Source organism: Solanum lycopersicum, chromosome 3 (genome assembly GCF_036512215.1).
Source record: "Solanum lycopersicum chromosome 3, SLM_r2.1".
In the NCBI taxonomy this organism is placed as follows: domain Eukaryota; kingdom Viridiplantae; phylum Streptophyta; class Magnoliopsida; order Solanales; family Solanaceae; genus Solanum; species Solanum lycopersicum.
In genome coordinates this window covers 25,525,138-25,538,919 of record NC_090802.1, presented here as the reverse complement: position 1 = coordinate 25,538,919, position 13,782 = coordinate 25,525,138, and the positions used below count along the sequence as shown (strand labels likewise).

Below are 13,782 nucleotides of genomic sequence, written 5' to 3'. Positions count from 1 at the left end.
AAATAAAATAGGAGCAAAAAGAGTATATAACAAGCAACGTAAACCCACAGAATGGATAAAAGGAAGTGAAAAGATAAACCAAGAAATGAAAAATATAAGTAAAAATCACATAACACAATTAGAAATTATCATATTTACGATAGATAAAGTCAAGATAATTAACGAACAACTAGAATTATTATATAGTGAAAATACATTACAAGGATGGGAAAAACATAATACGAAAGTAAAAATTGAATTAATAGATGAAAATAGTATAATAACACAAAAATCACTAAAATATAATTTTGATGATTTAGAAGAATTCAAAATGCATATAGATGAACTGTTAAAAAATAATTATATACAAGAGAGCAATAGTAAACATACAAGTCCAGCATTTATAGTTAATAAACATAGTGAACAAAAACGAGGTAAAAGTAGAACGGTTATAGATTATCGCAACTTAAATGCTAAAACTAAAACATATAATTACCCAATACCAAATAAGATATTAAAAATAAGACAGATACAAGGATATAACTATTTTAGTAAGTTTGATTGTAAATCAGGATTTTATCACTTGAAATTAGAAGAAGAATCTAAACAGCTAACAACATTCACAGTACCGCAAGGTTTCTATGAATGGAATGTTTTACCCTTTGGATACAAAAATGTACCAGGAAAATACCAGCATTTTATGGATAACTATTTTAACCAATTGGAAAACTATATTGTTTATATAGACGACATATTATTATACTCGAAAACACAAGATGAACATATAAAGTTATTAGAAAAATTCATACATATAATTAAACACTTAGGCATAAGCTTAAGTAAAAGGAAAGCAGAAATAATGAAACCCCAGATAGAATTCTTGGGAATATAAATAGATAAAAATGGAATAAAAATGCAAACACATATAGTACAGAAGATTGTTAATCTTGATGAAAATATAGATACAAAAAAGAAATTACAATCATTTTTAGGAATAGTAAACCAAGTAAGAGAATATATACCAAAATTAGCAGAATATCTAAAACCATTACATAAAAAACTTAGGAAAGATGTTGAATATCATTTTGATGATAAAGACAAAGAACATATAAGACGTATCAAGAATTTATGCAAAAAATTACCAAAACTATATTTTCCAGATGAAGATAAACGATTTATATATACTGTAGAAACAGACTCAAGTAACCATAGTTATGGAGGAGTTCTGAAATACAGATACGATAACGAACAGATTGAACATCATTGCAGATATTACTCAGGATCATATACAGAAGCACAACTAAAATGGGAAATAAATAGAAAAGAGTTATTTGCACTATATAAATGTTTATTAGCATTTGAACCATATATAGTTTACAGTGAATTTATTGTTAGAGCAGATAATACACAAGTTAAATGGTGGATCACTAGAAAATTGCAGGATTCAGTCACAACTAAAGAAATAAGAAGATTGGTATTAAACATACTGAATTTTACATTTGCAATTGAAGTAGTCAAAACTAACAAAAATATGATTGCAGACTACCTATCAAGACAAAGCTACTCAAACCGAACAACATAATCAAATGGAAAATATACTCAAAACCTTAACTACACTTTGCACAAAAATGGACAGTATAGGCTTGAGAGTACAAAAGCTAGAGACTAATAAAGAGATACTGAAGTCTAAAGCTATAAGTCAGCAGCATGACTATAAACATGCGGAGCTACGTCGTTCGGCAGACGGTAAACAGCCAGAGCTAGAAGGAGACGTTGGGAAACTCCTTAAAACCCACAACGTTGTTAATATTACAGGTACAAGCACAGGAGCTATGAAAAAAATTACTCCAAGAAATACAAATCTAAATAGCCTATTTGCAAAACCATTTATTCCAAAAATCCAAATAATAGATACTCCAACACCACAAACATCCACATATGCAGCCAGCCTACATAAAGAAAAGAAAATATATAACCATATTTCCCAAACTTACATTGAAAATATATAAAAAAATACAAACCTTTCTAAACCTTAAACCTAGATCTACTACGACTACCAAAAAGATCGAAGATTATTTAACCCAAAAACTACAAGGTTACAATAGACTAATTGCACAACCAAAGACAAACCCCAATCTAGTCAAAACTTGTTATAATTATGGATTATTGAGTACAGTTTATACATATACAGGAGAAGAGATAAGTGGAATCCCAGAGATCCACAAATCATTTTTAACATATAAAAAGATAACAAAAGGAAATTTATTTTTTATTAAATTCTATACAGCACCAGCTGAGATACTCTACAATGAGATAAAATCGATGATCCAGATAGTAAAAATTGAATTAACTCGGGAGATGATAATACCGGAAGAGATAAGACAACAGCCGGAGATACCAAAAGTTGAGATACCCAGTTTTTATGCAAATAAAAGAATAATTGGGTTATCAACTATCATACAAGAATTAACTAATAATTATTTACAAGGAAATGCTATATGGAGTTATTATTCCAGAGACCATTTAATGATCTACGCCAATTCGCGAGAAGTAAGATAAGCAGATATGGAAGAAGTCCAGAAATGGATTTTATCTCTACTGAAACCAAAATCTACACAACAACTAGAGTACTAAAGAAAGGATTCATTTCTGAAGAATTATTAACAAAATACTGCAAGTTAATTGGACACAAATATCCGGAACACATATGCTCGAAATGTAACGAAGGAGATGATACTATCCCCGAAGTCCTATTCGAGACAGCTTGCAAGAAAAGATAGGAGAAGATGAGATAGGCATCAGAAAAAATACGTAAAGTTTTTTGTAAAATAAACGTCTAAGTCAAGTATACACTTAGTCAAAAGTTACTTTTAGAAAAGTAACTTTATGAAAAGTATATAAAAAAAAGTCTTTTGTTTTCTTGTGTCGGCCAAAATAAAAAGGGCCATGTGTAAAGTAGAATAGTAGAATGTGTAAAGTCTTTTGTTTTCTTGTGTCGGTCAAAATAAAAAGGGTCATGTGTAAAGTAGAAAAGTAGAATGTATCGGCTACTTGGCCAAAGTAGTAAGTTTTCCTTGTATAAAAAGAGGGCTTCCCCTCATAATAAGATCATCCTTTACAAGCAGCTCTCTCCTCTTAAATATCTTCTTCTAATTCCACTTCAAAATTCCGCTTCCACCCCCCATTGGTATCAGCCCATCTTTTGAGCATGACTCTTCATCTTAGGGAGGACATTATGGCGATTTTGTATGCATAATTTTGTTGCTTTATTTGTGGGTCAATTTTGACCCGATTCAGGTTCAAAATTTGGGTTAGTGATATAGGTATCGTTGGATCTGTTTGAATTTGCTCTTTCCATTCTTGATAGCTTGACAGAGATCTGAGATCTCTAGAAGGGAAAATTCCCAAGTTATAGTTCACTTGCAGTTTTCGGCCTTCAGGGATGTTGTTGCTTCTTTTTCTCATATTTGGCTTAGTTAGATTGATTATATTTTGGGTAGTATTGCATGATTTAGGTGGAACCCCTAGGATAAGTTGAGCTTTGTTGATCCTTGGACAGTTATAACCATATGTTAGGTTGTTTAGATTAAATTTTAGTCGGAGAAGCCTTAGTTTAGGTGATCCTTGTGTAAGTAGTATCCATAGATCTTGCTTCTAGGCGGCGTGAAACTTAGGATTATATTGTGTTTGATTGATTTGGTTTGTTTGATTGATGGTATGTAATGAGTCCCAAAATTGGACTCATCTAGGGCCTTAACTGAATGCAAATAGTGTCTATATTGTTTATTTTATCTCGATATATGATAAAAACTCCTAAGTTTCAGGCATTTGTGAATTTGGTAGGCATATGGACACTTAGGCACAAAACGAAGAAAAAAAAGCTGAAAATGCAAAAGTGTACATAGCAAATCACACTTGGCGATCCACTGAATAGCGAAATTCTACCTTCTGGTACAAAAAGTGAACCTTGAAGAAAGTAGATCAAAAGGCGACGAAAAGGAGTTGATCAGTTCCGCAAAAGAGAAGATTTCCTCCCATTGATCTAGAACACATAGACAAGAAAGGCAACGTGTAAGCAGCGATGAATTGAACAAAAGGCGATTCGCTGAGTCACAACAAACTGCTCCGAAAGGATTTGCCAACACAATTATGAAGTCTATAAATACTGAACTTTTTTCTTTGATTTATTTATGCTCTTCAATTGCATTTTCTTGTTTTAAAATTTGACGTGTACTAATTTTCGTAAATTTTTTTTAAAATAAAGAAATAAACATAGATTTTTTTGAAATAAAAATTGAGAAAAAAATCTGAAATGTATTCGAACTTTGACCAAAATATTTGTAACGATACTGAATTTTGGAAAGAGCCTTTTATCCCTGCACTATTTAATAGTGTATTTTAAAACTAAAAGGTCCTTAGCAAAGTTTGATATTGTTACAACTATTTTGGTCAAAGTTCGAATACATTTCAAACCATTTTCCTGTAAAGAATATCATTTTTTAGATTGTCTCTATATTTTTTTATGAAAATAAATCAATGAAAGTTCTTTAATTTTCTTTCTTAAAAGATTCCATTAAATTAAATAACACTACATATTTTTTTAAAAATCATTTAGGCTACGTGAATTTAAGGCAAATGCTTGCTTTTAATTTGTAACATAACTCAATACGAATAAAAAATATATATCTTCAATACGAGTAAAAAAAGAGAGTCGTGTTCTCTGCTGATAACATTGCTAAAAAAAATGTTAAAACTAGATTGACTTAGTCGTGATGTTGATGATTTTTTTTAAAAAAGAAAACGAACACAATTTCGTTGGTTATTTTTCACACAAAATATACACACAACTCTCAAAAGAAATTATTTTTTTAACAAAGGAATTAATGTCTGTACGTTAATGTTAAATAGTTTTACTAAAATTAACTGACACAAGTCGATTTTTAAAGTAAGAAAGTGCAATTGAATAACATATATAAAAATAAAGAATCATAAAAATAAAAATAGTATTTCGTATTAAAATGGTACGTAAAAAAGAAAGTGAACAGTAAAAATGGAACAATTCTAAGATGGAGTGTCAAAATAAAAAATGGAGGCAAGTTAGAGGGTTGTGTATGTGTTTGGCCTTAAATGTAGTAAAAATGCCTATAATATTTAAAATGTATATTACATAAACATGACTTTTTAATTTGTCTTTAGCGGATAATTATGATTTTTAACTTTGAGTGTAAACAAGTAGATAGTTAAACAGTTAAAATGAACAAGTAGACACATATGTTTTACATGACATAATACACGTAGAACGCCACGTAGAACACAAAATTGTCATGTAAGGTGCCATGTGGAATGGATGCATTTATTTGTTCAATTTTATTCAAGTTTTGTGCAAACACAAAATTAAAAGTCATAATTGACGGCATACGCCAAGTTAATAGTCATGTTTATGTATTATGTTTATTTAAAATGTTTAAAAAGAGAAGAATCGTCGTATCTTAAGGGCATCCCTTGTATAGTTAAGCCATTTAAGTGGATCAAGTCAAGAATTCCATCAAATCTAATGTGGGTTGGGTCCCAAATAATCTAAGTATTTATTTTAATGTTTTGCAGATTTATTCCCAAAAATTTACGGCACAATATATAAACATGACTTTTAATTTGGTGTCAACTGGTAACTACGAACTTTAACTTTGAGTGTGCACAGGTAGAGACTTAAATTTATATAAAATTGAACAAATAGACATATTCATCTTAAATGACACCTTACATGACAATTTTGTTTAATACGTGACATCCCATGCGTATAATGAAAAGTAGGACACATTAGGTTGGGTATTCAACTAGTATTCATTTCAAGTAGTATGAGTTAAAAGGGTTGAATTGCCCAATCGTAAACTACGAGCTCTTTGACGCATGATCCAAGAGTGATGGAAAAGTTGCCATATTGGTAAGGCATAATACAATACATTGAATTTTAAACTTGATTTCAAATTTTAACTTTGACCTCAAACTTTTATAGTGCACAAATAGGCATTTTAACTAGTAAAAATTTAAGGAATCCCATAGTGTAATTCAATAATTACACTCTGTCCCGACAAATTTAGTATTTACTAAAAATCCCTTAAATTTTTTGTTCCGTGATACTTTAGACTCTAGTGATACATGGTAAATGATACTTGGTAAATTTAAACTGTTAAGAAAAAAATGGGGAAAAAACAGTACATTTAAACTTGTTAACTAAAATAGCTTAATTTACGATAACAGATCATTAATCAACATTAAATAAGCACGTAATTAAATATAAATTTCAAATTTTGAAAATCAAAGATTATATCATCTATTTTGAATACAATTTTCAAAACCGCATGATACATAGAAAACATTATGATACACAACAAATTCATGTATCAATGTATCGTCTAAAACACTATACACACTGATTCAAAATGTATCAACAAGCACACTTGATGGATTCAAAATGTATCAATACATCATCTAAAACACTATACACACTTGATAGATTCAAAATGTATCAGCAAGCACACTGATTCAAAATATATCAGCAAACACTTCATGTATCAATGCATCATCTAAAACACTATACACACTGATTCAAAATGTATCAGCAAGCACACTTGATGGCACAGTTATTGAAATTAATCACTGATACATGATAAAAAATTTCAAAAACCCTTGATACATAGAATCTTGTTCAGTGCAGCTACAACACTGTTGCTTGTTGGAAGAAATTCTTCTTGTTTGAAGCTAGAATCTTCATAAGCAAAATCAGATGTTCCACATAAAGGCAATCGATCAAATTCTTTTTCTGCTTTATCAAACAGCTGGTTCACATCACCAATGCTCTCTTCTTCTAGTAGTGGTATTGATATATTTTCCACCTCTGGTTCACATTCAGAGGTCCTTTCTTGCTTTGTTTTCAGTTTCTCATTTTTCTTCGAGAGGTATTCCCTAGCTTCCTTAACTGACAGAATGATTTTTGATTTTGATGTTACAGAGATTTCACTTGGCTTGCTTGATTTTCCGGACGTTATAATAGGTTTTTCATATTAAATGTTGTGAAACATTTTTAATTAAAATTAATAATTCAAAATTTAAAAAGTGATTCAGAAGATTGAGTGTTTTAGTGGAGAAAAAATAGGCATGATATGGGAAAGTATGTGTTATAGGTGAGAGAAGACTATGTATCGCTAAACTTCTACTAAAATTAAAAAAAAAAGGTTTATGTAATATTTAAAAAAAGAAGGGAAAATTAGAGAATACTTAACTTATAATTGTGTATTTAAGTTATTTTTCCTTTTAACTATCCCATTTTTTAATAAATAAGCATGTGATTCCTACCTGACAAAATACGTAAAATGCACGCATTTTGCGCGAGTGAGGGATAATTTTCTAGGCCCACAAAGGTAAAAAAAATGTTGAAATGACAACTCTACCCTTAATGAATCTCTTTTATATTAATTAAAATTAATTTTATTTTTTTTAGTTTCAAAATGACATGTATGATATTTTTTTTAAAAAAAAATTGTAAAATGTTAAGTTAGTTGGCAGCCATTGATTGACTCACTAATACACGTGGCGGTGTTTGCATTTCACGCACTTTGTCTCCAAAAATTGCGTGTTTATTTATTGAAAGATAGGATAGTTAAAGTGCCTATTTGTGCACTATGAAAGTTTGAGGTCAAAGTTAAAATTTGAAACCAAGATTAGGATTCAATATATGTATTATGCCTATTGGTAAATAGGAATTAGGAAAAAGGCTGATGGAGAAAATACAGGACAGCCTGAATCTATTTTCACGCCCAGACATAATAATAGTATGTTCATGGCATTAGATACAGTAAAAAACAAATATCCACTCTTTACAAGAATGAAACGTACAGCCTAAACAATCCAAAAGCACCGAAATCGACTAATCTCATACAAACGGCTCACTTATTTTTTTCAAAGGCCAGGGAGTTTCACTTTACTGCACTATGGGTACAATATCACACCTTAGACACCATGGTGATTGATCGGTACGACTCTTATTTGACAAACATTAGGGGATTTGAGGTGATAGCAAGCATGAACAAACTATGATGGATTTGGTATGCAAGCACATTTCGTTCATCAATTGAGTACTATGTTTCTTTTGTTAGGAGCATGAACATGACAAGGATTGCATTATAGACAGGTTATTGCATGATATACACTTCTATATTATATTGGTTCAAACAGCAAATGATGGCTCTGCCAATTAAGAAAAACTTAATAAGAAATGTTATAGTGAACCAAATCAACATTAATACCTGTAAACTGTTGAACAATGATTTGATGGTGCACTATACTATAGACTAGTTATCTTCCTTCATTAGTCATCAATTGTGAAAATACCTTGCTTGTCGATACATTTGAAGCCCCATCACCATTATACACCTCATTGTGGAGACCCTCTGGCACTGGCACTGGAAGCTCATTGGAAATCTCAGCTACTTCTCCATGTGTTCCAGATTCTTGAAGCTGGAATGCATATTCCAAGTTCCACAGTACGTCACCCATTGTTGGCCTATCAATTCCATAATCAGCCAAACATTTCTCGGCAGTCTCCCCGAACTTCCTCAAACAGTTTAGCTTTATCTGGCCTCTGATATGGGGATCAACAATCTTGTCTAGTTGTCCGTCCTTCTGCCACTGCATAGCCCATTCAGCCAAATTAACTTGCTCTCGTGTAAGCAGTGGATCAATTGCAGGTCTAGCACATAAGACTTCAAATAGAACAACTCCGAAGGAGTAAACATCTGACTTATCAGTAAGCTGCTGCCTCCGAAAATATTCCGGATCAAGGTACCCAAAACTTCCTTTTACACCAGTGCTGACATGGGTCTCATTAAGACAAGGGCCTGTCCTTGAGAGACCAAAATCAGCAACCTTAGCAACACAATTTTCATCAAGGAGGATGTTAGTTGACTTGATGTCACGATGGATGATTCCTTGAGCGAAACCTGTATGAAGGTAGTGGAGACCTCTTGCTGCACCTATGCATATCTCAAGCCTTTTCTTCCAAGATAACGGTGATATGCCTGGACCATACAAATGCCTCTTAAGAGGTCCCTTCTCCATATACTCGTATACAAGTATCATCTCAGACTGTTCTTCACAATAACCTACAAGTGAAACAAGATGGTGGTGGCGAATCTTGGAAAGAACAGTGATTTCAGTCTGAAATTCAGGTAGGCCCTGCCTGGAACCTGGCACACCTCTCTTTATAGCAACCTTTCTGTTGTCTCCAAGAATGCCTTTGTATACCATCCCAAAGCCACCAGAACCGACTAACAAACTCTTATCAAAATTATTAGTAGCCAATTGTATTTCGGCAAAAGGAATCCTCTGTCCTAGATATCCATTTGGTCCAGGTGAAGTCCCATCAGACAATGTAGCATGGGAACTACTTCCATATCGACATAAAGGCGTCCATCCAGCACTTTCTGATGGCTTTGGTTTTAGCTTTTTCTTTCTGCAGATAAAGAATAGCAAAGCAGCAAGAATCATGACCACAGTCAGCAGAACAAAACTTCCAAGAACAGAACTCACTATAACCCAAACATTTCTCTTGTTAGAACCTGTCCGGGAAGCCACAAAATTGACCATTTTCATAATCTCAACGGCATTCAGGATGGCATTCTTCCTTATTGAACTACTTAGGTTAGAAGGATCGATGCTTACTTGCACAACGCCTGAACTGCCTGAGTATACCACAAAATCTATGTAATATGGTGTAGCAAGCTCATGGAATGTAAGCGAAGATAAATCAAGGTCTTTGTATGCTGTGAAGCCATTGAGATATACATTAAAGTACAACTGTCCAGGTGACAAACTAACAAAATCACAGAAATGCAGACGAACAAAGTGGGAAGCATCTTTAATAGCGACAGGAAAGTTCCATGTGATATTAAATTTGAAATCTGTAGTTACATTATCTGTATTCATCTGCTGTGCTGTCATATAGACATTATCAGGAGCAATTTCCCTTGTAGCACCACCCTTTTGATAGTTGGGAACATGAGAAGTTTTTGCAATTTTAGCAGCATATTTCAAAATGAGAAAATCTTCATCTGGAATCCAACTTCTCCAAAGAGTATCATTAAAAGGAGTTAGCTTTAACCCTCCAACATTAATCCTATGAACAGTCTCTAATGTTTGTAACGTCATATTCTGATTAAACTCCTGAATTCCTTTGGGACCAACTGATTTAGCCCCATCACCAATTATGAAATCATCAGGAGCTGAAAACACTTCAATTGCATTTACATAGGCAAAACTGGATTCATAAGGATTAGGTGTGAAGTCAATTTGAAGTTCAAACTTATCCACCATCAATATGAACTCTCTAACAATACTATTAGTAATAGTTGTATTAACACTAAAAAGCAAAACCCCATTTGCAGAAAAACTGAAAAATGCTTTCTTGATGTCATAATTGCGAGAAGTGAAAGGCGAGAAATGAAGTCGCAAGAAATGGGTCCCAATCTTGTTGATATTGAACACATACTTTGAAGCATCACTGAAAACCCTAGCACTAGTATATAGAAAAGATAAATTGGAAGATGGGTTTGTATTTTCTTCAAACACAATAGACTTACCTTGAGAAGTATAAACCGAATTAAAGTCACCAAGGAAGAGTCTGTTATCAACTAACACATCTGCATTTGAACCGCAGTTTATCAAGTAGTTATCTTGTGGGGAAAAAGCACCTGATAAATAAATGATACAGAAACAAGGGATGAAAAAACCAACAACAACTTTAAAACTTCTCATGGGAGAAGAATGAGAGAATTACTGTACTACTACTATTTTTTCTTTTAACAACAAAGATGTGAGTGAATTCTTTTCAAGTAACACAACATGTGAATGTCAAGGCGAGCTGTCCAAAATACTGTGTAAACAAAGAAAAGTGGCGGCTCGTGAGCACATTTTCTTCCACCATTAATAATAATGTCCACTTGCAATTTGGAACTCTACACCTGTATACCATTATGTTTTAGCCGTATATCACTTATTCACTTCGTTTCTAGTTTTATTTTACTAAGAATAGATTAAAAAAAATACTCCCTCTTATTCATATTTACTCTTTTAGTTGTCCCTATTAATTTGTCTATTTTGACAATCAACAAATGACCAAATTTTTTTTTTTATTAGACTCATTTTGTTATAAACATATTTGTGTTATAGTGAATGTCTAATTATGTGTAGTCCTATTAGGATATGGTTAGGAATTCTACTTGGGAATCAAGTTAGGTTTTCCCTATAAATAAAGGGTTTTCCTTCATTGTAAAGAAGATTGGTGAAAGATCTATGAATCCTGAATATATTTCAAAAGAAATAAGAAGTCTTTTCTCGTCTCCTTAATTTCTTCTTCTTCTAAATTCATATAGTTTCATAATACGTTATCAGCACGAGCTGTATTTTGATACGAAGAAAGAAGAATTGCGAGTAAGTATTATTAGTAGAAGAAAAGGTATGTGAAGTTATAATTTACTTTTGATTTAAAAAGTCGAATCACCCCTAGTTAGGGTGAGAATTAAAAAGGGTATGTGCAGTTACTGTCATTTTATTATTATATAAATTTTGTTGATTATATTTTCTACATCTTATTGTGACGGTATTTTATAAAATAATTGTCTTTTTCATTTGTTGGCTCTCTTTCACATGAAGGCATAATGTATCAACATATAATTTTGAAATTTAACTTTTTGAGAACTTATAAGTGTTAATAATCCTCATGTTATTTTTCTTTGTTATTAAGTGTATAATTATGTTAGATTTATTAGATAAGAGGGAATCTAATTGAATATGGACTATTTATGCCACAAAATTTTCTTTCTGACAACAAGAATATGCATCCATTTTTATTACACATGATACTTATATATGATCAGTAGATTAAGTTTATCGGAATAGCATGGCGAAAATGTAAGTAAATTATTACTTTAGGTATTTTAATTTTTCTAAATTAATAGTTCTATTTATGTTTAATAATCACTGAAAGTTCTAATGTTATTAAAGGCACCAGAGTGAGTCTCGATTGAGGATAAGACAACGGATTCATGTCTGATCGCACCATGAGAAAAAGACATCAAGTTCAAATGTTGGGGAACCATGATGATGAGATTAAGGGTTTAAGTCCCATCGATTTATGACCTAAGACACTTTCATATGGATAAGACATTGAATGTGAGTCTCAATGCACCATATTGATGATATAATAATGACTAAAGAAAAATTAATGCGTTTTAGATGAAGAGTCATGAAATTTACTGAATTTACTCCATTATAAAGTGAATGTTGTATTAGTGCATAATATGTCTGAAAGAAGACAAGTGATTGAATAATGCACATAAATATGGAATAAGGTACTAAAGCTATCATAATTTGATAAGCTCACATGTTTGTGTTCCATTCATGAAGAATGAGAACTTCTGATGAATGCTAAAATATGGATCCATTCTCTAAAGGGAATGAGGTGTAAGCCACCATGCTAGTCATGAGAAAGATTGCGACCTTGGTCAATGATGTGGTATCACCAAGAATGTCTCTAAGAAGACATATATTATAGAAAAGTTTCATGTTTTATCTTCGGGCTTGTATTGGACGAGAATTAATGCAATTGAGGCACATTTTATGGTAAATAAGAAATTTACTGATTCCTATACTTTCTGAGTTTGACACGATTGTCTGGGACATCGTTAGTATATAATGTTTAGATGAATTATGGAAAATTCTAATGGACTTTCATGGAAGAAACTAAAAATTCTTTTACATGGTGAATTTTCTTATAATGATTGTTAGCAAGGCAAGCTAATTGTGAGACCATCATAAACGAAAGTTGAGATTGAATTCTCTGCGTTCTAGGAACGTATACAAATATTTGTGGACCTAGTCATCCACCTAGTGGATTGTTTAGACATTTAATGGTCCTGATAAATGTTTCTTCCACATGGTCTCATGTGTGCCTATTATTATCTCGCAACTTGATGTTTGCAAAAATATTGGCACAAATAATATGTTACATGCACAATTTTTTCAGATTAGTTCATTCAATAATGGGATCATGACTCACCTAAAGGGTGAAGTAATTGAGAAGAAATAAATCTGAAAATTACTCTTGGACTAATAAAATTGAAATTTACTCATATAATAGTAAATCAGAAATTTACTAAAACAAAAGACACATGGCCTAGTAAACTTGGAGTTTACGAGTACTACTAATTTTATTAGTTGGCATGAATAATTTGGTCATCCCAAAGATATGCATACTGAGTAATGGACATACATTGAAAAACTAGAAGATTCTTCCAGAATTCTTTACGTTGCTTGTTCTCGTGATAAAGTTGATTGGATCAACTAAAGTTGGGACTAAATCCCTAAATTCTGAAAAGTATAAAAGGTGAATATGGGCCCGTTTACCTATCATGTGATATGATAAAAAGATGCATCAATAAGATAATCACATGTGCGTTTGTTGTCAACCAATAGTTTGACATTCACAAAATTGTTTGTGCAAAAATAATTGAGTTAAGAGCACAATTTCAGAATATGTAATCTAGACAATTTATCTTGATAATATTGATAAATACTGAAGATGATGTGACACTAAATGTATCAAATAGTAAAATCATTGTTTATGAAAATAAAGCTTCATATGTCTATATAAAATACGATATTGCATACAGAAATAATTGTATGCATCAGATCGATAAATTATGATCAAATTTTCTTTCAATTGATTTATGGTTGGGGACCAAATATTTT

The 13,782-nt window shown here is 31.9% G+C and overlaps 1 protein-coding gene and 1 pseudogene across 1 annotated transcript; one reads left to right on the top strand and one right to left on the bottom strand.

Moving 5' to 3' along the window:
• The first annotated feature begins 1,212 nt into the window (after window positions 1-1,212).
• On the top strand, window positions 1,213-2,538 carry LOC138347500 (uncharacterized; annotated as a pseudogene).
• Window positions 2,539-8,119: 5,581 nt separating this feature from the next.
• LOC101256072 (probable receptor-like protein kinase At5g24010) lies at window positions 8,120-10,999 on the bottom strand. Its single transcript, XM_004234739.5, has one exon. The coding sequence runs from the start codon at window positions 10,786-10,788 to the stop codon at window positions 8,332-8,334; it is 2,457 nt and encodes an 818-aa protein (XP_004234787.1). The 5' UTR covers window positions 10,789-10,999; the 3' UTR covers window positions 8,120-8,331.
• Window positions 11,000-13,782: the final 2,783 nt, after the last annotated feature.